A 25,554-nucleotide genomic window follows, 5' to 3' on the forward strand; every position below is an offset into this window, starting at 1 on the left:
TGGGAAGACCCATGAATATTTAAAATGCGCAAAATTTGCGTTGTGACGGCGCTACCTGATATGGGGTTGGAGGTGTTCCAAACTGCGGCCCCTGGGGTCCATTGTGAACCCAGGACTGATTTTTTTACGGCCTCCCGAATGGCATTATGGGTCTAATTTGGCCCTGCACCGAAGCTGGTTGACGGATGGTATGTAATTAGGGCAAACTTGAGACAAAAAAAGTTAGGCACAACACAAAATATTCATCTTTTCATAACCAGCCTTTTAGCGTGTTTTTATTAAATCCCAAACTTGTGGAGGGCATAACTAGTATTAACATTGGAGTCCATAAACTCTTAACTCTACTAGGTGGTATAGATCTTTTTAAGCACACTGGCTGTTGTAATCTCCCTTTCTTTTTCAGCCAGGCTTGTTTTTTTTTAAATTTGCTTTCTTAAATGCTGCCTTGCAGGTCCTGACAAGCAGGATAATCAACTTGACTGGGAATAACCCATTGTGTTTCCTGACAATATTTTTTATGGCCTATAAGCTGGTTTCATTCATCACTCATAAGATGAATAAATATTATGGTGTGGTTATTTTTAGTATAGATTTTTTTTTCTTGTCTTTCTCTTTCACCAGCAGAGGATCCCATTGGCTAAATTCAGCTGTGATCTCTCTCCAGCTTTGTCACACTCCTTCACTGACTTAGTGTGATTTGAAAATAAGCTCATGGTGACACTGACAATAGTTTGTAAAGCACTGCAACTTTGAGACATGTTAAATCATATTCATTTGGTACTTATTGTAATTTAGTCAAAACCTATACCTATTTTGCCGATTTTAAGACATTTCTCACTTTTTTATGCCATTAGGTTCAGAAAGATGATGAGATCTTGCTTTTACACTCATTCATTTGTGGATTTACAGCAGTGCTTGGGTTTGTCATGCTTGACCCACTGTGGAGCAACCACCTGCTCTAAGACAGTTGGGCACTTTTTTGCATTCAGAAAGACTTATAGTCAACTCACTATCACTATCTGCAAAACAACTAACAGCCACTGAACTTCAGCCTCTGTGACTGATTGTTGGTGTGAGACTGATTGGCTGTATCATGTCACTCTGCAAAACAGTCTGAATTTAAACCAAACTCAATGTAAACTCCAACTCAACTCCAGTTTGAACTTTAACTACTTAGTACTTTCTCATGCAAAGAACCAAAGTTGGTGTAAGATCTAAGAAAACTCTCCTTTAAGTAAAAAAAAAAAAAAAAAGCCTTAACATCAGAAAGGCTCACAAAAGTGACTTGATAGCATAACTTACCGTATATTACTGTTTCCTCCCTCAATTTTCTACCTCCCTCCATTTAAGACCATCAGCAAACATGTTTTCTCCAGTTAACAGTTAGCAGGTATGAACAGGAAGAACAGAAAGGTCTTAATCTGGGATTTAAATTCTGGGCTCCAACATGCATTGAAAACCTCCATGACAAAAAGAGAAAAATGACACAAAATAATTAATAATTTAATGGTATTTTTTTCGCTAACAAAACTTTATTATCTTCATCTCCAAAGTGCAGGTGCTTGTTGTGAAAACAATATTGTACTACAATCAGATCTATTATTTTCGTCACCAGAGCTCACGGCTGACATGGCTGGTAGTTTTTACTTACTGAGAGAAGGACTTCTGCACATCTAATTGTTAAACTGAAGCGTTCACACACATTTTTGCATTCACCAGTAAAAATGTCTCATTCACTCAATCACAGGATTCCTGAAGTTTTTCCCAGCAAACTGAGCCTTGTCCCCCAACTCCTCCTCGATTCTGCCAGAGAGAGGGGGAAAAAAAGCAGGGTGTTTCAATTCAGCAAACATTAAGACATTTCTGAACTGGCAGTTCCAACTGCAGTTTTAGATATTCTAAATGATACAATAGAGTATTTTTCAAAAAAAAATATTTATTGCTCTTTAACTTTTATAGTGTCATAATACAAATGTAAAATTTAGTGTTTTTTGTATTTAATGTAACAGACCAACTGGCAGAGAGACTACAATTATAGTTAGTGGGTCACACTTGCAAACACTTTTGCAAGGTATTGTATTTAGAAGGTTTTCAGTCTAATTCTAGTTCATTGTAGATGTAAGCAATTATTACTACAAAAGAAGAGAGTGAAATAGGTTATTTTGACCAAATGACAGAAATTATTAAGTGTTTCAATGAAACTAAAGCTCACCTCAGGATCTGGTTGTATTTAGCCAAGCGCTCAGAACGACAAGGAGCCCCCGTCTTGATCTGGATATGATAAAAACATTTAGTTTTTGTTTCCCAGACACGTGATTGACTGCTGGCGACCAGCTTCAAGTCTGTAACTTATTATCCACTCCAAAAAGGTGAAAGTTCATCATGGATATTATCTGCTTGCATGAATACATGTTTATTTAAAGCCTGAACATTGCTCTGTATATTACCTGTCCTGTGCACAGTCCAACCACCAGATCGGCTATGAAGGTGTCCTCAGTTTCCCCGGAGCGGTGGCTCACCATCACACCCCAGCCGCTCTCCTGGGCCATCTTACACCTGCAGGGCGCAGACACATTTCACTGGAGTGTCACAATCATACTGGTAACTGTGGGGTGAACTGATGTCGACTTACGCCTTCATTGACTCTGTAACTGTTCCAATCTGATTGACTTTGAGCAGCAGACAGTTGCAGGCCTTTTCCTCCACCGCCTTGCAGATGCGGCTGGGATTCGTTACAGTTAAATCGTCTCCGACAACCTGGATGTCTGAGCTCTCTGTGAAGTTGGTCCAGGCCGCCCAGTCGTCCTGGTCGAATGGATCCTCAATGGACACCACTGAATAAATGGTTAAACAGGTTTTCAGTAGACACATAGTGTGTGATAGTACAAATAATACCCCATAAGCTTTTGAAACCTATTTCAATGTTAAAATTCAGGCTTTTTGTCACATGGAGCTGAATCACCTCAATTAGTTTCAGTGCTGCTAAAATATATAATGACTTCTAAATTAGCCAGTCAAGAAGTGTGCCTAGGTGTTTTAGCTTCCCAAGCTGCATTTTCTTCCTAATATTTTATGAACTAATAAAAGAAAAATCTTCAAATAGGTAAGTTTTCTTTAAATAATTTGATTTTAAGTTCCACAGAAAATCAGCAAATAGATAAATTCTTAATAATAAATATGCTAGGGTCCACGGTTGGCCAGAAAGTTAAAATTTGACCTGATCTAACGAACACCTTCCACTGTCCCCTACACGGCCTGTAGAAAACTCTACCAGGTAACCTCTGAAGTTGTCTGGTTGCAGTGGATTTTCTGTAGGGGTATCAAAGCAAAGTGGGCTAAAAATGAATGCATGACACACTTTTGAGGTCCTCGTTTCCTAGTTATGCGATAATTTGCATTTGTGCGTCACATAAAATCACCTTTAAACACAATAGAGTTTGTTATTGTAACATGACAAAAGAGAAAATGTTCAAGGGGCATGAACAGATTGTATGGCACCGTTTATCCTCAATCATCTTGTAGTTAAATAATTAATTGCGTCCTAGTCTCTTCCTGAAAAATCAATGTGTAAAAACTTGCAAACCTGGATAATCCTTCACAAAGCTCCTGTAGAGATCAGCCAGCTCATCTGGGGAGATGTAGCGGCTCGGGTCGTCAGGCGACTTGAAGTCCAGGTCGTATTTTCCGTCCCGGTAGAACTCGGACGCAGCTACGTCCATGCCGATCACGACCTCCTCTGTGTACCCAGCTTTAGCAATGGCCTCCTTCAGGAGCTCCAGAGCTTCAGGGTTTCACAGCCAGCGCAAGCACATATGGAAAAATGAAACATTTCACTGTCAACATGCTGTTGTGACTTTTCTGTTGCTTTTTGCTATTAAAATGACAAATGTGAGGGGTGTGCTGTGGTGGCGCTGGGGCTAAGCACAACCCACATTTGGAGGCCTTAGTCCTTGACGCAGCTGTCGCAGGTTTGATTCCCGGCCTGGGTGACCTTTGCTGCATGTCTACCCCCTTCTCTCATTACCCACTTTCCTGTCAATCAACTATCAAATAAAGGCCACTAGAGCCAATAAAATCTAAAAAAAAAAAAGACAAACGTGATCATGCAAGTCTTCAGGGAACTGATTTACATGTATGTAGACCTATGTTAGTCGCATGTTTCTGTAGTTGCACTTTTTCAGAAGCTTGTTGGGATGGCATCAACAGTAAGAATGCCCACCCTCCTTGTTTTCCAATATGTTTGGAGCAAAGCCGCCTTCGTCTCCCACATTCGTGGCATCCTGTCCATATTTCTTCTTGATGACATTTTTCAGGTTGTGGTAAACCTCTGCTCCGATACGCATGGCTTCCTTGAAGGTGCTGGCACCGATGGGCAGGATCATGAACTCCTGCATGGCGAGCTTGTTACCAGCGTGAGAGCCGCCGTTGATCACATTGAAGGCCTGGTGGTGGCGGAAAACAGAAGAGACACAAAGCCTGTAGTTAACTGAACTAGAGGAACCCTGTGAGTGTGCATTTGCTGTTTAATGAAAAGTCTCACCGGCACGGGCAAGATGACCTCAGGGTTACCTGCCAGGTCAGCAATGTGGCGGTAGAGGGGAACGCCTTTTTCTGCAGCGCCAGCTTTGCAAACAGCCAGAGAAACACCGAGGATGGCGTTCGCACCAAATTTGGCTACAATAAATGAAAATATTAGTGAAAGCTTAGCAGTAAGACAACAAAATACACACATTTTATGCACACGAGATTCCAGCTAAAATTGAACCAGACATTGAAGATAGCTATAGGTGAAGTTACACAGAGATGGTTTCTTACATTTGTTCTCAGTGCCGTCCAAATCGATCATCATCTGGTCAATTTTCTCTTGGTCAACCACAGAAACATCCTGAGGAAACAGGAAGTGTCACACATCTGATTTCCATCAGTGAAGACAAATTAAGCACTGGGAACATAACTGCTGTCTTACCTCACTGACAAGTGCAGGGGCAATAGTTGAATTAATGTGTTCGACAGCCTGGGAGACGCCTGTAATGAGGAGTTAGTTATGCTCTCACTGCATAATGCACAAGTCACTCAAAGGGACAAACTACAGAACACATTACACCTTTAATGCTCCTAATTTGCACCAAATTTATGAGTGACAATGTTTTAGTCTAATAGAGGTTAATCAGAGTAAAAAAAAATCCACCCTGTTGTGATGCCAGAGCTGATCCAATGTTGTATATTAAAATAATTTGATTTGGGGGCCTTCCAGCTAGCATCAACTACTACAGCTTGACTAAAGGTGCATTCCCACTGCAGGAACGTGTAAAAGAACCAAGGTATAAGAAAATATTTTAAAAAGATAGAAAGTCTTTACTGTCCAACTACATGGAATAAAGTGAAACATTTTCAACATCAAGAATTCTTCCTTGATAACCAACTAATTTATTTTTGTACAAAATACAGTTACAGTGCAACTAGGGGGCCTCCTGCTGGTTTGGAGGGTTTATTATGCCTTCGATCATCTGATTAATGTCATATCTTGCTCTCCATTCACCACATGAATGAGAGGGAGGACACAGATACATGAAAGAGATGTAAATTTTTAAACTATGAGGGAAATAAAGCCTGTTAACATTTTAGGTAAAGGCACAAATTCAGCATGCTGTTTCCAGCATTGAACAACAATAATGACACACAGACCTTTCCCCAGGAAGCGAGACTTGTCATTGTCTCTCAGCTCCAGAGCTTCATAGATCCCAGTAGAAGCACCGCTGGGAACAGCAGCCCGAAACAGACCTGGAAATCATCCAGAGGCGCAAGAACACCAAACACAACGAGTAAACAACTCAAAAAAGCTACATTTCCCCCCCAGGAGATTTAAATTTTTAACTGAGCCACACTGCTACTGTATTCAAGTTTAGCAGGAGGATGCTACATGGTAATGGTGGTGACAGTACAATGTGCATAAAGTGTGCAAAAGCAGCAATATAATATAAAGTCAGGTTGCTGCTTAACAAGTTTCTGGACAATTGTTTAGTTTCCAGAAACAGACAGATGTTCAGTCATTGTTCTCAGATTTCTTTGCAAACACTGCTACAGGCTGAAAGTGTGTAGCACAAAGGCAACATTTACCAATTTCTCCTGAAAGTTTTGCAAGCAGTTTGTTGGTAAAGCAATTAAAGTGCTTTGGGGAGTTCACGTAAATGATGTTTGAGAAATTGGAAGACAGCCAAAGTTCAATTATAGTTTATCATTATAAGAACACATTGTCAATTCAATTTACATCCCGGTATCCAGGAACAGAAACGTATTGAAGTCAAGTGTACAGGCCTACCTTTGTCAGTGTAGAGATCAACCTCCACTGTGGGGTTTCCACGAGAATCAAAGATCTCTCTGGAGTGGATCTTAATAATAGACATGGTGCACACCTGAAGATGAGACACAGGTACACTTGTTAATACTGAAACAAGCAAACAAAAAGATTTAAATGAAGTTATCACTGGGTAATATTAATTACTGAACCTCTTCCTCTAGCTGGAGTACTCAAAAATATCCTGACCTAGCTGCAAGTTTAGGAGAGACAACAGACAAACTGCCGCTTTAATTGGATTAGGCTTGTTCAGCTGATGAGTCACATGGATGGGAGGATAATGAACTTAGCCCATCTGCCAGAGAACTGGAGACTGTGAAAGGGTGTAGTTGCTTTTAGAAAGCTTGGGTTTATAGCTCTGAATTTCAGCCATGTCATCATGAAAGTTTAAAACAGAACTCCTGTAACTCTATAGCCACTCTGCAAATAATATATCATGATATCTGTTTTCGCTATATCTCTATATACCACCGGCAAACAGAGGAAAAACTACAAGATGCATTTCATGGTGAGCTTTGATCAAATTTTTGTTCACAAAGCTGCAGGAAAAAAAAGATCTGGCATTGAACTGCTGCAGATATGGAATTTCAACTGATGTCTGTCAGAAAAACATTTTCCAACAAAAAGTAAAAGACATTTTTGGTTTTCCGGGTCTACATTATGAACAGGTCACTTTTACAAAAACAGCTTTCAATAAGTTACATGAATCATGCTCTAAAAACCAGAAGCAGCAGAGTAATTATGCTCCGCACCTAAATATCTGGCTAAAATCCTGGCAGGGTGCAGCGGGAAAGAGCAACACATGTATGGAGGCCTTAGTCCTCCACGCTGTCTGGGGTTCGAGTCTGACCAACGACCCCGTCTCTCATAGCCCACCTTTTTGTCAGACAACTGCAAAATAAAGGCCACTGGAGTCAACAAAACATTAAAAAATAATTTTACATTTGGAACGGGTCAGAAAAGATGTAACAAATGGGGATGGTCCTTAATTATGCAGTTTCAGAAACTTTATGTATTTAATCTGTATTATGAACTAAATAATTTCACACAGACAAGAAGCAGGTTCATTACCAAAACCATTATTTTATTACTATACAAGTATAAGGTGACATTTACTGGCAAAGGTTACATAACATTATGTTGCAAATGCAATAATTCAAGAAAACACACTGCTAGTAAGTATGTAAAAAAAACTATGCAGTGACATTGAATTGATTTATAAGTTGAAGCTACGTTCTGCTTCACATATTAGTGTTTCATACTTATATAGCTTAATGAGGTAAAATGGGTACCGTTTTAAAAAAATGACACTGTTGCAAGTATTTCTCTAAGAGGATCGTATGTCTGTGGTGTTAAAGGTAAAAAAACAAACAAACAAAAAAAAAAGAACAAGTATACATGTTATGAGTTCAAAAGGATATAGAAGTTTTTCAAAAAATAAGAGTGGCATGCATTTGCATTTTTCTCCTTTTACTCTGATGTCACAAAATAAAATCCAGAGAAACAATCCAGAGACTTCCAAAGTAATTTAATGAGGCTTTAGGAGGATAACCAGCTTCACCTGGATAACATATTTGCTTTTAAACTGAAATACAAAAAATTCATTCTGCACACTTAATCGGCCTTTGAGCAGAAGAGCAACAGGGGACTTGAGCTTTTGGCAGCAGCAGAAACAGAGCCACATTCTTTTCTTCTTCTCTGCCTTGAGATACAATCTCTGCTCTTCTGGTCTGCAGCTTTGGACAGGAACCCACTTCCTCTGATGTTTGCTGCAGAGGTATTTTGGAGGAGAAAAAGTAGCCAACAACAAAGAGAGCTTTGTGTCAACTGGCTTTGGTCGCTATATCTGTACATATTTTCTTAGTTACGAGCAGACCCTGATAAACGTTTTGCCTCCTCGCCCTCTGACCAGGTTTAGTGGGAAATAATGAAAAGTTACAATTTGTGATTAAACGTAGGACTTATCTGTGCCTCTCGACCGTTTGATAGCTGAAGATATCAAGTTCATTATATGGTTCATTAAATTTGATAATATGTGTGAACTCAAGAGACTGAATGTTTAAAGTGAATCAAAAGCTCCTATAGTTTAAAGGTGTGCAAATTATACAACCCAGGTTTTGAATGTTTTTTTTATTTTACCCACAGCAGATTTATTTGCTTTCCTGTGCAGGATACATGTCACATTAAGAGAAGAAAAGGTTTGTAAATTATCTTTTATGGTCTAATTTTTATGTCACGAAGACTGAACATTTTAACAGGGGTTGATTTAATAGATTTAAGAGATTTATTTAGTTGAATATCAGTTGCATTTTTTTTCTTTTCTCAGACACATTCAGTGAAGGAAGCCTCTTCGTTTCCCATCTCCCTCGACATCCCTGGGAGATCATCCGCAGGCTGGGCGCTCGTCTTGAGGCGCTGGGAAAAGTAGGCAGCAAACTGAAGGTTTAACATTGTAAATGTTTTGATAAAATATGAAATATCAACTGCTAACCTCCCAGATGGTTCCTTTTCCTTTGGCTAGTTTCCACACCATGTTGAGTGGGATCATAGACAACGAAGACAAGGACAAAAACCAGCCAACGCAATAAGCCCACCATGGATACACATATGAATTGTTGAACTTCATCGGGGTGTATCTCAGGAGCAAGAATACAAAGGATCCCTTTAAAGGAACATGAAAAAGAGAGAACACTGTGGGATCAAATCTAAACTTATCACGTGGAACCAGAGACTCTGTAAAGTTACTTACAAAGCACAAGAGAGGGATGGCATACAGCCAGCAGTACTTGATAAGTGGCAGAGGTTTGTACCCAATCATGTCTTTGATGTTGTCACAGAACCGTCCAGCTCCTGTAGGAGAGAGAGAGGGAAAGAGGGAGAGAGACAGAGACTGCTTTACTGTTGAGTGGAAAAGATAATGATGTGTGTAAATGGATCTATGTATTCCCACCTAAAACAAGAAGTTTCGAAGGTTGCGAAATAAAATAAACTTTTTTTTAAATCATTTTTTTCACTTTGAACATTATTAATTTCTTTTTATCACCTCTCTCACCACTTCCTTCACCTCACATGGCAGAAAGACCCACTAAGGTGCTCATCTTTTTTTATCTGCTTTTTTATTTCAGTTGTTTCTCTGAGTGTATATTTGGCTGAGTTTAGGTGAGAAACTGTTTTTTTTTATCGAAGCGTCCTGGTTTATAAAGATAAACACGTATGCCTTACCTCAATGACATGTTCTCTTTTCTTTCCCATTTTGAGCAGTGGCTACTCCTCCCAGGGAAAAGGCGGGTCGTGGCTTACAAGCTAAACGGTCTCAGACCTTCTAAAAAAAACCTAATAAAATGAACTATAAATTGAAAAAACATTTATAGCGTCATTCATCCTCAGTTTTTGTTTTCCTAGAGACATTTTTTAAGGTAGGATTTTTTTAACACCCACTTTTTTGAGTGAAAATATGGATCTGCACAAGCTTTTTAGATATCTTTGGCAAGAATGTCGGTATAAGTCTGATAGTAAATTTTTCAATATCAAATTTAAAATAAAAACACTGAACACTTCAACCTAAAATAAGCCTGACTGCTAGGCTAAGGGATATTTTCCTGGAATTGAAAAACCTTTTTTTTGAAGCCCTTTCTCACATTTCTCTGATGTTATTTTGATTTCCTCTTGAAGTCACGCTCCTTTTTGTTTAGTAAATCAGATGTACATGTTTAGAGGATAACTGCATCATGGTTGGGTAAAACAATGTAAGTGTATGCTAGTTGGCTAACATAACATGACAGCTGTTTCTTACCATAAATCCATCCAATAATCACTGACTGGAAGATTGCCATCATCAGAAGTGTGGGTCCGCTGCACACATAGTGATCAAAGATCTGCAGAATGTAAATTCCTGCCTGAAATCAAAATGTTTAATCAGTTATATGAGGCCAGGTTATTTGATGGCATATCCAAACTCTGAAACGGTTATTATTTATGAGGACCAAGTTTTCTAATAAGACACCTGATTGGTCCAGAAAACAGTCAAAACTGTTTCTTTTAGGCTCACCTCTGACACTAAAAAAAGGCCAAACATAAAGCCACAGGAACAGATCAGCAACAGCAGAAGCTCTCTGCGGTATCCTTTCCTGATCCTGGAAGGACAGACATCTGATAATGAGGTAACGATGCTTTCCAACCCAACAAACTAAAAAAGGGGAGAGTCACACAGAGAGGAGTTACACTGAGGATGTATTTTATGACATACTTACATTTTTTTAAAATAAATTTAAGATCTTGCTATTGACCTGACTGTCGACTCCTAAAAAGATAATTATGGAGAAAAAGCACAAGGACCAGAATTGAGGCCAAGGCAGGAGAGTTACAGCTTGTGGGTAGACTATAAAGACGAGTCCGGGACCTGCAAAATAAACCACAAAGGAAATGGTTTATTTAGTTTCTAGTATTGTGGGGCTGATGCTAAAAGCATGGCGGTACTCAAGCAAAAACCAGATTTACATCTGTACCTGACTCAGCAACAGCGGAAATGTCGACACCCTGCTTTTGTGACATGTAGCCCAGAATTGAGAAAACAGCAAATCCAGATAAAAAACTGCTTCCACTGTTTACCAAACAAAGATAGAAGGAGTCTCTGCAAAAAGAAAGACAGAAGCAACTTGTATCATGTAAGACACAAATGGTAAACAGTCTGGCAACCATGTCACAAGTGATGTAATTTAGTTGTAGTACGTATAAAGTTGGGATTTGAACTTAGGACCTCCTTCCTGCAAGGCAACAGAATAAACAACTGTGGAATTGCTGTAGGAATAAACAATTATCTTTTCTGACAAGAACCTAGAGCCATAAAGACTCCTCTAAGGTGCTCACCTGTAACAGTCATTGTTATACTTGTTGTAGCTCCCGAGAGTGGTCAAAAATCCCAAGCACAGAGCAAATGAATAAAACATTTGTGTTCCAGCATCCAGCCAGACCTATGAGACAGTCAGAGCAAGTTTGTCCAATTACACTCAAAATTAATTAAAAGGATGTGCAAAGCGGGCTGCTTGAGTCAGGGTACCTGCGGATCAGCGAGCCGTGCAGGATTGGGGTACAAATAGTACTTTATACCATGTAAAGCTCCTGGAAGAGTCACTCCTCTGACTAACAGCAATACTAACAAGAAGAGGGGGAATGTAGCTGTGAAGTAGGTCGCCTGCATAAAATAATTAAAAAAAAGTCATTCATCCTGTTAGCAAGATAAACTTAAAAACATTGGCTGGAAAAAGCAGTTGTGTCGGCCTCCATGTCTGTCTAATTGCTGCCTTTCCAGGAGGTGGTCATGCACCTTCTCCTCCATGATAAGACTTCATTTATCTCCAGTACATAGTTGATGGTTATCATAATATCCTTGGTAAACCAGCTAATAAAAACACACCCTCCATTGAAGAGCTTCCCGGAGAAAGAGAAGACTCAATTTACTTCATATAAGTGAAACCAAACTGTCATTAATTATTGATAGTTTTAATTTATATGTTAATGTGAATAAGTAAGGGAGACAATGAAAATGCAATAAAACAGGCTAAAAGCACTGGTTACTTTATTGAATCTAGATTATTTTTTCCTTTGAGTTATACCATACCATACCATACCATACCATACCATACCATACCATACCATACCATACCATACCATACCATACCATACCATACCAACTTTATTTATAAAGCACTTTAAAACAACCACAGCTGATACAAAGTGCTGTACATTAAAACACAACATAACAATTAAAAATAAATAAATAAAAGAAATAAAAACTCTTACAGTTTAAAAACAAAAAAACATACAATTTAAAACTAGATCCCGCTGGAGTTGAAAGCCAAGTAAATTAGATGGGTTTTAAGACGAGCTTTAAAAGTGGACAGTGAAAGGGCCTCTCTAACGTGCAAAGGCAAGTCTTTCCATAACTTAGGACCCATGACAGAGAAAGCCCTGTCCCCTCTGAGCTTCCTTCTGGATCTCAGTCCCTCCAAGAGCAGCTGATCTGTGGACCTGAGAGACCGAAAGGGTATGTAGGGGTGAAGAAGCTCAGAGAGGTAAGCCGGGGCAAGATTATGCAGTGATTTAAAAATGAACATAAGAATTTTAAAATGAATCCTAAAATATACAAGCAGCCAGTGAAGTGAGGCCAGGACAGGGGTCACATGCTCTCTCTTTCGACTTCCTGTCAACAGTTGTGCAGCAGCATTCTGAACCAGCTGCAGACATGAGAGCAGCGACTGACTGACTCCCAGATATAGTGAGTTACAGTAATCCAGTCGAGTCGAAATAAAAGCGTGGATCACTGTTTGAAAATGCTCCCTGGAAAGAAAAGATCTCACTGATGCCAGTGAAATGATAAAAACTGGACTTAACCACGGCTCTGATTTGGCTGTCCAATTTGAAATCACTGTCCACCTTAAAATCAAGATCTGTAATAACAGGTTTAAAATAAACCTCCAAAGGTCCCAGGGCAACAGAGGAGGACTCACAGGAGCCTCTGGGTCCAAACACCATCACCTCTGTTTTCTTTTCATTAAAATTTAAAAAGTTCAAGGCCAACCCAGCTTTAATATCACCTAGACATGCCAGGAGATGTTTGATGGAATGGACAAGCAAACCACCACAAACAATCACAAAAGATGATTCTTACATCCGTCCATCCCTCCAGTGTAATTCTGGTTTTACCTTTCCAGTGGATCTCACTCCCTTCCAAACACAGAAGTAGCAGACAGTCCAGGACAGAAGAAGGCACAAAGAAAGGTCCCATCGTATGCTTCCCAAGGTCTCTATACCAGTGGAAATATTTAAAACCCGCCGCCTATGACATTAGACGCACTGTAAGGCCATGTACAGAATTGTTTTTAAAGTTGTATTTTTTTAGCACAATACATTTTTACTCATGAATAAAATGAGAGCTACATTAACAAGCTTCCCTGTCTAAGACAATAAAAATGCAATTACTTTTCAACAATAATATATTAAAGTTGTCATTGTTTTTCTTCAAACGAATATTTAAGGGGGCAAATACTGTATAAAATAAAAAAAATAAAAAATAAAATAAAATAAATATGCATTTTAAGAATCTAAATCTAATCAGTTTCCCCATATTTTTGCTGATTAGATATAATTTTAAACAAGAGGGAGCCAAGAATCCTTTGAGTGATGAAGAAAGTTTGTGTCTGTCCAAAATGTTCCAGGACTTACTGCCAAAACTCCAGAACAGAGGATGACAAAGATGCATTCCTTCCAGTCCAGTTAGCAGAGTCATTATAGTGGTTTATTACCACACAGTTATCTGAAATATATTAAAAAGTTTTAGAAGTGAAATTAATGTGTATTCTGAAAGGATAAACACCGCCATGGGTGTGTCACACAGCAAAAATAAACTTCAATGTATTTTATTTGCACTTTATCCAACAGACGAACACATTTACATCACTGTGAAGTGGAAGAAAAATAATACTAATACAAAAAATACAAAGTCTAATCTGCGCATATGTATTCAGTCCTCCTGCCTTTTGCAGTGTCCCTGTCAAATTCACTAAACAGATTTTGAGTTTTCCCACTGACGCTCAACTGGATTTGAGAACTTTAACTAGGCCTTCCTAACACATAAACCAAACATGCCTTGATATAAACTGTATTGTGCCTGTTTCTGTGTTTGTGGTCTTGTTCTGCTAGAAAGTTCACCTGTATGTTTTTTTTCCCCCCAGGATTGGCATAGATTTAGCTCCCTCCATCTTCGCTATGAACTGTGATGCATCTTCCTAACACATTTCACCTTTGCAATGGTGTGTTATTGGGGGAGATGTTTATACATAGTATTTTGCATGTAACACAAAAGGTTAATATTTTGTCTAATCTGATCAGGACACTTTCCATCTTCCAACTCTTACATAAATGATAGTTGTGTGCTGTGCTAGACTAATAAACATCTCAGGTGCAAATCTCTGCAGCTCCTTCAATGCTACTGTGGATCTTTTGGCTCAGATGTTGGATTAAATCATTCTCTGTGAGATGTTAAAAGCTGATATTGTTTGATAATGTTTCTTATGGGGTTTTTTTCTGTCATAATTCTGTTTATGTTGGACCGTCATATTAAATTCAAACAAAATACGTAAATATTTTTTGTTTGAGTTAACACGACAAAATGTGGAAACCTTCAGAGGATCAATGTTACATGCATCGTAAGTCTAAACCCTTTAAGGTTTTTTCTTTAACCAGTTACAGTCTTAACAACATGTGTTTTATTGTCATAGTTAATGAATTTACCGGTATTCCACACGTTGTTGCAGCTTGTCCAGGGCAACTCTGTAGAGAACGAAGCGAAGAAGTAGAGGAAAGCCCAGGCCAAAACTACGATGTAGCTGACACTAGCATAAAAAATAATCATCTGACTGGCATATCCCAATCCTAGAAATAACCAATAACATAATTATTGTTTTTTCCTTAGTTTACTGCATTTCATTTTAATTATTACAGTGTTTGTGAGCTTACTTACCTTCAAACAAGGGGCAGACCTTTCTCCAGCACATGATTCCCCCCTGACTGGTGTACTGACCCAGTGATGTTTCCAGTATGAACATGGGAATTCCACAGGTAACAAGAAAAAGTCCGTAAGGAATGAAGAATGCCCCTGAAAATGCCAACAAATATTAATAAAAGCTGTGAACATGTAGTCAGACCAAAGAGCAGTCTTCAAAGGATGACTTCAGCTCTTAAGGCAAAGAAAAAACGATCAAAACCAACCTGACTATGCGAAAGGTTCCCCACTTGTTAAATCATGAGCAACCACTAGGTGACACTGTTTCAATTGTTTTAAATGATCTGACATGTCGCAATTAGGCTTAGTGATTTCATTAAGATGTTTGAAATTTGTGATAACATGTCAATTTAGGTAATTAGATCCTGCATACAGTATTTAAAAAAAAAAAAAATCCTACAGCTTAATTCTTGGCACAAAAGAGACTCTAGTCTTCGCAATCTTATGGTTTCATAAGAAATACTAACCATGAGTGCAAAGAGTAATTGTGAGGCATAGTGAACAGCTATGTAGGACCAAAACTGGTCCTCTATAAACAGCTAGAATTTTAGAGAAAATATTATGTTTCTTACTCCATGTATTAAGCATTAAAGTAAGTTACGTGAAGCCATTAAAAATCTACTATGTTCTGAAATCCATGATAAAACTCCAGTGTGAATTTGGCTTCTCTGTGGGTCACTTAGTTACTTATAACTAAGTTTTTCTTGATTGAAAGAAAAGCATTTTAAGATGATAAGTAGTACCTTAGTACTTTAATAATACTATTAAATTTCTCTGGTCATGATGTCTTTCGTTCAGTGACTTTTATAATTATTTTCTCATGCTAAGAGCAAATACAACATTAAAAAATAAATAAAATCTTACATGTTAGTGCTGTTATTGTCCTTGTTTACATTTAACTACAATACATCCAATTTAACCACTAAAAAGCTAAACTAATAAAGATAGAAAATGCATTATAAAACACAATGATTTTGTGTAACATCCATTATTTAAACACTCTCAGGGTGGCGAAGGGGGCTGGTGCCTATTTCCAGCGGTCATTGAGCGAGAAGCGTGGTACGCAACAGAGAACTTGAAAAAGCATTGGACAGTAATTTAAAAAATATATATATTAATATTAATACAAATTTCATTTATTTAAGGAACTCAATACTCTAAGTGAAACTCAGCATGTAGAATATTTTTATAATGAAAACAAAAACGATTAACCCTGTATTACATCAGACCAATAAAACAGTTTTACTACAAAACTGTGAACTTATGTTTAATGCTGAGAGGTTATTTTCAGATAGTATTTTAATCTGGCAAGCAAGCCTCATCAAATTGCATATTCCCAATTGTTGAATATGGGCGCATTTCTTTTTATGAATTCTGATAAATGCCTGCAATTGAAATAATAATAATAATAATAATAATAATAATAATAATAATAATAATAATAATAATAATAATAATAATATTATTATAATTATTATTATTATTATTAATCCCTTTCCTAATTCATTGGGGTTTTTTTTCTAAAAGAGATGTTTTCAGCTGTATAGTTAATTATTTCTATTTGAATAAAACTTGGCACTCGGACTTGGTCAACCCGACACCTCACAAAAACAAACAAATAAAAATAAGCAGGAAAAAAAGCATCAGAATGTATTTTTAAGAACTATCGTCCTATTGTCATCTTAATACTACATACGAATGAAATTAAAACATTGCCAACTTGCCTAAATGACTTCCTATGCTAAAATATTCCAATAGTTGTGAATAAATGGTTCGCAAACAAGTTACATATATAAATTAGATGAAAAAAGGGAAAGAGAAAAAGATACCACAAAAAAAAAGATTTTTTTTAAAAATGGGAACAGTGTCTTTTCTGACAAGTTTAATTAAAAAATGAAAATGGTTTGTGCAAACTATGAACAGCCATTTTCTTAAAATATAAGAGATCAGAGTTACTGTTAAATAGAAGAAAAAGTGTTACATATTCATGAAAAGTCAAACTGGATTAATCTAATTACTACATGTTGCATTATGATGTAGATTAAAACTAGATCAGATTTGCTTTGTAAAAATACAGGAAACAATTTCATAACCTTCAATTAGCAAATTAAAAACTGACAAAACAACAATTACCTCCACCATTCTTGTAGCAAAGGTATGGAAATCTCCACACATTGCCAAGTCCCACAGTGGCGCCAGTCACAGACAGGATAAACTCCTTTTTGCTCTCCCACTTGCCGCGCTCCTTCATGGACTGCAAAGCCGCCTTTGTGGGGAGGTGGCACAGCTTCCACAGAGAGCCTGCCATCCGCACAGGGGAACAATTTTACAATGACTAATGTAGCTCTTCCATTTGCTCAATTGTCCTGCTGAGAATCAAGGCAGAATTATGGGTTACCTAATAGTTGCCTAATTGACAGGCTGGCCTTTAGTGAAACCACGAGGGGGACCTCTAACTGCTTCCCTATACTTGATTTCCAGAATTATAAACCACAAAGTGACACTTTAGAGGACTTTCCCCCCCCCCCCCCCTCCTCCAAACATAGTGCTGATGTACTTGATCGCATGAATGTTGACCTCTAATTATGTTGGAGTGTCTAACAACTACAGAGCTATACATATTTAACTTGAGTCCACTAACACTAAGACCTTAACACTGACAAATAAAAATATTTGCTCACGAGGTTTAGATTACGGTTTTAATTCTTTTAATTTCAATTCCCAGCGTGGTGACATTTGCTGCATGTCTTCCCTCTTTCCTGTCAAACTACTTTCACATAAAGGCCACTAGAGCCAACAAAACCTTTAAAAAATAACTAAAAACTGCAAAGTTAACCAGTAAAATTGCTTTGAATTCTTTTCACATATTCCAATTCCCTTTTTCATGTAAGATGTCTCTAGATATCAGATTTCTAAACTCGCATAAGGGCTTTCAATCATTTCTATTTCTCAGGAACTATTTTTGTGCAGTTTAGTATTTCAAAGTCACAGCAGGGAATACCTGCTGTGATTTCTGATCCCCTCGTGAGAGCAGAGTAACTTTCCTGTTGCTGCTGGTAGACCGATTAAAATAATCCCCATTTCTATGTCAGTATTTTAGAAGGTCTAGTTGAAGTCTATGACACTGTGTATGCAACAAGTTGCTACAGTCAGTAATTAATAAACCATTTCTGAAGTCTTACATGGTGATAGAACATCTGTCTTGGCTTCTTTTATTTTTAAGTTTGTCAAAAATGTCTGAAAATAACTAATTTCCCTCTTACAGAGAAATGAGCTGAGCTGAGAAATTAAACAAGGTCTGAGAGAGAAGCATTATGTTTATAATATTATAGATTACTTTCTAATGTACTAAGACTATTGTGTCTGTGCAAATAATATTTGATCTGCCCCAAAGATTCACATTATTAAATATTGTTTGCTATAGATCAAATGTAATGGTGCATCAACAAATTAGAAAAGTTCATATATTTCACCAATGCAGTTCATAAAGTCATAGTGTTTATTTCTGCTAATTTGGATGATCATACGGTAACTTAAAATGCAGTTGCTCAGAAGATAGAAATATTATTTAAAACCAATTAAAAAAGGATTTCCAATGCAGAAATGTTGTCTAATGTGTTACACATGCTTGGGGAAAATGCAGACTTGACAGTTGTACGGCACAAAGTCTCGACACCCTCCCCAAAGAGGGTACGCTGAGAACGGTCAAAACTAAGTACGCTGGATGTTCGCAAAAATGGTGGATGTTCAGAGTGCTGTTTCCAAACATATTAATGGAAAGTTGAGTGGAAGGTGTGGGTATCACAAGGAGAGAACTGTCTGATTATTTACCACTCATGATCCGAAATTACTATAAGAAACATCTAACCTGGACTAGAAAAGGGACTGAATAATTACTTAGTTTAATATTCTGTGCAAACATTTGCAGCTGTGCTTTATTTACAAGACTATCATTTATGCCCTTCCTTGAATTGTCCTGTGGTCCATTCTTGATGGCTCGCGTCCCGTCTTTGACCGTAGATCTCTCAGTTGTCATGCATGCAGGAATATTTTCCTCGGAGGTTTGAAACAGAGGGGGGTTTCTGTGAGCTCATACTTGTACATTTTGGAAAACTCCTGAACATTCAAAGCCACCGGGCATAATTAGACAGCAGACAGCTGTTTCACATAACATCTACAACATTTTTTTATGTTACTCTGCTGACCAGTAATCCATATGCTTTAAATTTATTAAACAAATGTTAAAGCAACTCCTTTTATCTGAAACCATGAGCAACTGGTGGCTTGAAGGGAAAATGTAAGCTGTTCCATCTTTCTGCAGAGTAAAAACATGATCAGGAAAACTGCCTTCTTGTCACCAGGATTCATTATTCCCCTTGAATTCATATTTTGTTCATTTGTTTACTTGTTTTGGGGATGGGATATGGGATAAAACCAAAAATAATAAACTTCCTTACTGAAGTAATCTCCCTGTAATCTCTTTGTCAGGGTGAGTGCATCGCTGTTTTTGCCAAAAGTTTCCCAAAGTAAACTGGTAGATGTTGCGTTGTTTGGAAATGTTGCTTCCCTGTAATTATAATCAGTGGTTGAACTCACCAGAACGGTTTGTCCAGTCTGATCAGAGTCGATGGGAAAACGGATAGAGCTAAACAATGTCTGGTAAAATAGCAGCTTCGAGATCTGACAGAGGTGTTTTACGCTTTCACAACCTGAATTATTTTGTCCTGTGCTCTATATGTAGATGAACTGTAATGGATCTTAGCAAATTTATTAACCTGCTGGGCTCCAGTGCTATGAATTGGTGACAAGAATTTATTTCTTCAGTGTTTTACCTTGAAAACTTCCAGTATCACAACAGTTTTTAACGAGGAAGCACAAAAGATAAATAAAAATAGTTCAAATTAACAGCAGCATAACCTAAAACATAATTATGCGACAGTTTTGTTGAGTTTATTCATTGCTATTTGTGCATATTTCACCTCTCGCATTGAAACAACTTGGTCTTTCTCTATCACATACATGGTATATCCTGCTCTCGGCGCTCGATCTGAGCAGATCATCTGGCACTTTGCTGTTACAATGAGCTTCCTCCCCCCTCAGCATGCTGAAGTTACCCAACACCTGTCGTTAGCTGATCATGGTCCTATCAAAAATAATCTTCAGTGTCTTTGCTACCACCCCAGGAACTTACACATTACTGTTTCACATGATCCTACATCACAGTCAGTGTGAGGTTATGCACCGTGACGGCCCTCCTTCAGCAGCAGAGCCTACTGTGTGATTTTTCTTCAGTGGCTGGCTTCTTATAATTTCACTTTTGCTGGTGCAACTAAAAAAGAGAGATACTATGTCCAAGGAGGGATCTATTTGGGTTCATGTCTTCTTGTGTATGAAAATACCTACTAAATAGAAAAATTTGCATTTCTCACCCAAAATGCAGTGACTGGAGTAAGCTGATTTCTTTCTTTCTTTTTTTTTTGTGTAAAATCAATTGCAGAAAACTTGAAAAGCAAAGCTAAAAAGATGACCAGAAGGTTGGGAGGGCTGGAATTAGGGTTGGAAAGAGGATTGGGTTAGATTGGGAATCCTTCCAACCCAATCTAACCCTTTTTGAAGACTGAGCATAATGTGAGCAAAAACCTGAAGATGGATTTAATGAATTCTGCAAAACATATGAAAATGCTTAAATAAACAGAAGTAGTTGATAGATATGACTACATTTTAATACTTCAATTGTATGTCTAGCTGAGCACATGTGGAAGTAGTAAGCTGTGAAAGAGCTCAAAGTTTTTCTCTGATTTTTTTCAGAAATAATGTTATGTTCTTGTTCACTTCAACAGGGCCCAAGATGATCCCAAAAAGTATATTTCATAAATCTTAGGTGATGTCAGTACTAACAGACATGGCAGAAATATCCTGAATGAGCAAAATATGGTAAAAGTTGAATGTTTGCATTGCACAAAGTGTGCAGAAGTAGTTCAGAGGCGACCAGTGTATATGAAAACAGATGCTTTCTAGACCAGAAAGCATCTGTTTTCCTAGTTCTGCAAACACGTTCTATGTCCGGACAGAACATGACATAGAAACAGGACAATCTATTTTTCAGAAAGCATTTTTTCACAGTGGCACCCATGCTTAACTCCAGTAAATACTTGGACATAGATGGATATAGCAGAGAGAGAAATGTTGATTGTTGCGTTGTCTTTACTAGACATAGGAGTTCTGTTTAAAAAGGCAGAAAGTTTACCTTTCCTTCAGGCGATCTGAGGTTAGGCACCAACATAAAGGTTGCAACTCATCAACAGTTGGGAACATCCTGACAAACCAGAGCATTTTACAACTGAAGATCATAAAATCTACAGTCTAGACAATTTATTGCCAAAACAGATGGCATATTGAATCCCCCCCCCGCCCCCCACATTTACACATCTTTATTGATTTCTTTCCAGATTTGTGCATCAAAGTCCTCTTTTTTGTCTCTGGAATGCGGAACAAAACCGGTTGGTGTATGGTTTTGCAGCTGCAGGCCTTTAATGTGGGTCAGGATTATTTCTTGGTTGTTTCCCAGGGATCAGACTTTTCACATCTACCAGCAGAAACCTTTTTAAGATTTTGAAACATGAGGGATCAGGCCGTTCCTTATATCTGTCTTGGCTGTGCTGTTCAGTGTGAATTAAAACAAAAATTATAACAATCCTTGATGGCTTTACATGAAAAACCAATTGACTTAGAGGTAACTTCTCAAGAATTTAGTTGGTACTTTTCAGAACTTTATAAAGTTTGCTTTATAAAGTTCTGAAACTAAATCAAATTCATAAAAACATTAGTCTTAGCATCACCTTTGATACTGAGGATTACGCAGGTCTTACTAACAGGCTGAAAGATTTATTTGCCATTTCTGCCTGTCAAAGATACAATTGATTTTAAAATGTTAGTCTTTAAGAGCTCTTAATGGACAGACCACTGTGAAATGTGCAAAATAAATAAATAAATAAAGTTTACTTACCTTCTTACGTTTGGTTATTTCAGCTTAGTTATGTTGTGATGTATTTTGGTGATCGATAGTTATTCTTGTTTTTTGCAAACTAATGCGTTGTATTGTAAAGTTTGTAGCATGCAGATGGTTCCAAAAGAACAGAAGCCAGTTGATTATTATTTGAATGAGACTCAAAAAGATATTTGTGTGTTAGTATAAACCTGTATGTTGATTAAAAGAACAAAATAATAAAAAAGTTTGAATGCCACTAAGTAATAGGGAATGTAGATGCAATCCAAAGATCACCCTTTCCTGTGGGGCTTGTCCATGTCCTGCATCTGAAGCCAATTTGAAGATAAATCACTGGACAGCTTTACAGTGTGGGAGACAGGAAGCCAAAGGGACTTTAAGCACAAAACTTTCTTTCATGATCCAGAGCTGACATCAGGCAGGATGGCAGGCTGCCTACACATCTGCAAAATACAGCAGAAATCAGAAAAATATGCAGAAAAATAAAGTGTATAGAAACCTTACACACAGATTTACTCTGAGGAAAACAAAAAACTGGAACATTTAAACTACAAGGGATAATGAAAGAATATAATAATAATAATAATAATAATAATAATAATAATAATAATAATAATAATAATAATAATAATAATAATAATAATAATAATAATAATAATAATAATACATAAAAATTAGTAGTTTTTACTTACATTCCTTTAAGCAAAATTCAAGTTTTTTTTTACATTTAATTTTCAGTACCTGAATGAAGAACTGTTTCACATACTTAATTGTAAGACTATATATAATTAGTAGGTGGATTTAAAAAAAAGACTCCTGTCTTACCTTTACATGAGTGACATGGACAAGAGTCACTCAAAATGACAAGGATACATTTCAGCAAAATTTTCATATCAATGCGTTACCCAATAAGAAGAAGAGCACAAAAATACAAATATAAATAGAACGCAAAGTATCTTCTCTGAACTTCTATCCAACAGCACAACTGTGTGTAACACAACCTTAGTTATTTCTGGACTCTGCACAGAAAAGACCAAGCACCCACACAATGTTTATTTTTAATGTACAAGACATTAATAATGTTACTGGTGAATCAAAGATTAGAAATAAGAAAACATTCCGGGACTTGTTTGAATAATCAATTGTTTTATCTGAAGCAGCGTTGGTAGCATTTTTAATAATAACGACACCCATGAGTAGAAGAATGATAGTTTTTTTAAGCGAATTTGAATAACATTAACCAAAACTGATCACCAGTTGGTGGCGGTAATGTACACTGAATAGCTGTTTGCCAGCCGCCTTCCTCCAGAAGAAGAAGACTAGGAGGAAGAAGAAAATTAACGTGTCTTTGGGAATGAGTTTGACCACCAGAGGGCAGTAGACTTCTAGCATCAAGAGGACTCGACAGGAACTGAAAGAAGAAGACTAAAAGCCGCTCCAGGATCAGTTTGAATGAGCCAACAGCTTTGATAGTTTGTTCATTTGTTTTATCTAACTGGTTTGTTTGGGTTATTTGGACTTGTATCCTGCTGTGTAACATTATAATGACCGGCATACCTCCAGACACATGGCAGCCGCCCACCGTGGCTATGGAGACCACGTCAGTATGAAAACACTCCATGCTAAACTTGCTAGCTTTCATTTTTGTGCGCACGGAGACGTGCTTATAAATCCAATTTTAAAAAATGAATGTACCTATGTTAATATTATATTTTCACTACGAGGTGCTGCTGCAGAGCATGTTCTGCTTTTAACGGATTGACAGTAATGGCAACGATGATGTGTTTTTAAGGATGGGGACGGTTCTGGTGGAGCTTTACTGGAACCATGCCCCCAAAACGTGCAAGAACTTCGCAGAGCTGTGCAGGAGAGGCTACTACAACAACACCAAGTTTCACCGGATTATCAAAGACTTCATGGTGCAGGCGGGGGATCCTACTGCAACAGGTGGATTTAACACAAAAGAAGGAAGGAAATTATGCACGTCTCTTTACAAATAACTTTAAAAGTTTGGAGTGCTTTAACATTTAACCTCCATTATTCTGATGCTCCGACTTAAAATCATCATGTTGAACACAACACCTGAATTCAACACAACATGCAGCCGGAAATGCAATGCAGTGCAGTGATGTAGATCAGGGGTCAGCAGCCTTTGCTCCAACTCAACAAAATCTGTTCAGAGCCACAAATACAAAATGTATCTATAAAATAAAATATCTAATTGTGACATGATCTATGATAGGATGTTTGTTTTGACTTTTAAGCCAAAAACAGAAAGTTAATTTCTGTTTTTGTGTTTTAAAATAAAATCAAATGTTTATATTGCAGGGAAAGAAAATTATGTAAAAAACAAACAAAAAACATAGTTTGCAGCCTAGACACTAAATAATTACTTCACAAAAGTATTCATTACTCTAGCAGCGTAAATGATCTGCTAAGTAGTTTTTATTTGTTATTGTAGGACTTTAAAAGTTTGCTGAGAAGATTTTAAAAGATTTTATTTAACAATGTTGGTAAAAAACAGTTTGAGAGCCACAGTGGAGGATCTAAAGAGCCACTTGTAGCTTCTAACTGCTGGTTTAGCTCAATATAATATAATAATATTTTTATGTCGGGGAGCTCAGTACAGATGCCTGTTTTTTAAAATTCTATGCCCACTGAAACCTTAAATTTAATCAATTAACTGAGTTTATTTAGCACCATGAAAGAGGCACATTGCACCAGATTTAGCCTTATGTACAATTTTTTGTGCATAGGTTTTGTGTGAGCTTTGATATCTTATAATGTAGGATTTGTTTTAATCCACCAGATACAGGTAATCAAATTAAGGATTTGATTTTTTTTTTCTAAATCTAAAGTGTCAGATTATGGTTCTGCTGTTAAGCTCAATTTATTTTAAGATTTATGTTTGCCATGTTTTTAGTAAATGTATGTGATTTTTACTTTGTTTGGTTGGCTAAATCTGCAGCTATTGATCTTTGTTTTGACCCTCAGGTCGAGGCGGTGCCTCCATTTATGGTAAACAGTTTGAGGATGAACTTCACCCGGACCTGAAATTTACAGGTAATCTCAGGGGACTAAAAACATGTCAACACATAGGTGGATTTTATCCACATTCAACATTTAATTTAGAAGTTTAAATCAATAAATGTCATTTTTTGCCATAATTTGTCATCTTGTGACTGCCCAAAAGTGAGTTGGTTTTTCTGTTAAGATCATTTGCATCTTCAGCATCTGTGAACATCAGACAATCACCTCTCTTTTCTTTTTCTTTGTTCATCTCTTCAGGCGCTGGAATCCTGGCCATGGCTAACGCAGGACCAGACACCAACGGAAGTCAGTTCTTCCTCACCCTCGGACCCACGCAGTGGCTGGACGGGAAGCATAGTATTTTTGGAAGAGTGTGCCAAGGCATGGGAGTGCTAAACCGGATCGGGCTGGTGGAAACAAACAGTCAAGATCGTCCGGTCGATGATATTAAAATTGTCAGAACCACTTTACCTAATTAGACAAAACGTCTTTTTTAATTTGTATTTTTTTACTGCTTTGGAAAATAAATGTTAAAACTTAACAGGAGTTTTTTTTTCTTGCAGTGTTAATGCTTAGAGACTAAAGGAATGACGAAAATTACCA

The 25,554-nt window shown here is 37.4% G+C and overlaps 3 protein-coding genes across 3 annotated transcripts; 1 reads left to right on the plus strand and 2 right to left on the minus strand.

Moving 5' to 3' along the window:
* Positions 1-1,512: 1,512 nt before the first annotated feature.
* Positions 1,513-6,826, minus strand: eno1b (enolase 1b, (alpha)). Its single transcript, XM_014982153.2, has 12 exons — positions 6,508-6,826; positions 6,320-6,413; positions 5,686-5,781; positions 4,967-5,025; positions 4,816-4,885; positions 4,541-4,674; positions 4,220-4,442; positions 3,584-3,781; positions 2,633-2,834; positions 2,448-2,556; positions 2,213-2,271; positions 1,513-1,803 (listed from the first exon to the last, which is right to left on the minus strand). Exons 2-12 carry the CDS (start codon positions 6,402-6,404, stop codon positions 1,734-1,736), a joined length of 1,305 nt encoding a protein of 434 aa, XP_014837639.1. The 5' UTR covers positions 6,405-6,413; positions 6,508-6,826; the 3' UTR covers positions 1,513-1,733.
* Positions 6,827-6,992: 166 nt separating this feature from the next.
* On the minus strand, positions 6,993-17,350 carry LOC106914906 (sodium- and chloride-dependent GABA transporter 2-like). Its single transcript, XM_088005657.1, has 14 exons — positions 17,049-17,350; positions 14,874-15,008; positions 14,645-14,785; positions 13,577-13,667; positions 13,058-13,190; positions 11,412-11,546; positions 11,222-11,325; positions 10,861-10,985; positions 10,642-10,754; positions 10,404-10,541; positions 10,149-10,251; positions 9,105-9,205; positions 8,847-9,017; positions 6,993-8,770 (listed from the first exon to the last, which is right to left on the minus strand). The coding sequence occupies exons 1-14, from the start codon at positions 17,221-17,223 to the stop codon at positions 8,678-8,680; spliced, it is 1,758 nt and encodes a 585-aa protein (XP_087861783.1). The 5' UTR covers positions 17,224-17,350; the 3' UTR covers positions 6,993-8,677.
* Positions 17,351-23,299: 5,949 nt separating this feature from the next.
* Positions 23,300-25,492, plus strand: ppil1 (peptidylprolyl isomerase (cyclophilin)-like 1). The gene is made up of 4 exons (XM_014982155.2): positions 23,300-23,521; positions 23,714-23,868; positions 24,916-24,984; positions 25,210-25,492. Exons 1-4 carry the CDS (start codon positions 23,466-23,468, stop codon positions 25,428-25,430), a joined length of 501 nt encoding a protein of 166 aa, XP_014837641.1. The 5' UTR covers positions 23,300-23,465; the 3' UTR covers positions 25,431-25,492.
* Positions 25,493-25,554: the final 62 nt, after the last annotated feature.

This window comes from Poecilia mexicana, unplaced genomic scaffold, assembly GCF_051168715.1.
Source record: "Poecilia mexicana isolate PSO_F unplaced genomic scaffold, ASM5116871v1 scaffold_5, whole genome shotgun sequence".
Classification (NCBI taxonomy): Eukaryota; Metazoa; Chordata; class Actinopteri; order Cyprinodontiformes; family Poeciliidae; genus Poecilia; species Poecilia mexicana.

Coding starts and splice junctions, on each gene's coding strand:
- eno1b (XM_014982153.2), bottom strand. CDS start 6,404: ATGTCTATTATTAAGATCCACTCCAGAGAGATCTTTGATTCTCGTGGA. Junction 2,835..3,583: donor CTTTGTGAAGGATTATCCAG/GTTTGCAAGTTT, acceptor CCATTTATTCAG/TGGTGTCCATTGAGGATCCA. Junction 2,272..2,447: donor TTGGACTGTGCACAGGACAG/GTAATATACAGA, acceptor TATCATATCCAG/ATCAAGACGGGGGCTCCTTG.
- LOC106914906 (XM_088005657.1), bottom strand. CDS start 17,223: ATGGCAGGCTCTCTGTGGAAGCTGTGCCACCTCCCCACAAAGGCGGCT. Junction 15,009..17,048: donor TTGCTACAAGAATGGTGGAG/GTAATTGTTGTT, acceptor TGGCATTTTCAG/GGGCATTCTTCATTCCTTAC. Junction 11,547..13,057: donor GAGTGAGATCCACTGGAAAG/GTAAAACCAGAA, acceptor TATTTTATGCAG/GCGACCTACTTCACAGCTAC.
- ppil1 (XM_014982155.2), top strand. CDS start 23,466: ATGACCGGCATACCTCCAGACACATGGCAGCCGCCCACCGTGGCTATG. Junction 23,869..24,915: donor GGGGGATCCTACTGCAACAG/GTGGATTTAACA, acceptor TTTGACCCTCAG/GTCGAGGCGGTGCCTCCATT. Junction 24,985..25,209: donor CCCGGACCTGAAATTTACAG/GTAATCTCAGGG, acceptor TCATCTCTTCAG/GCGCTGGAATCCTGGCCATG.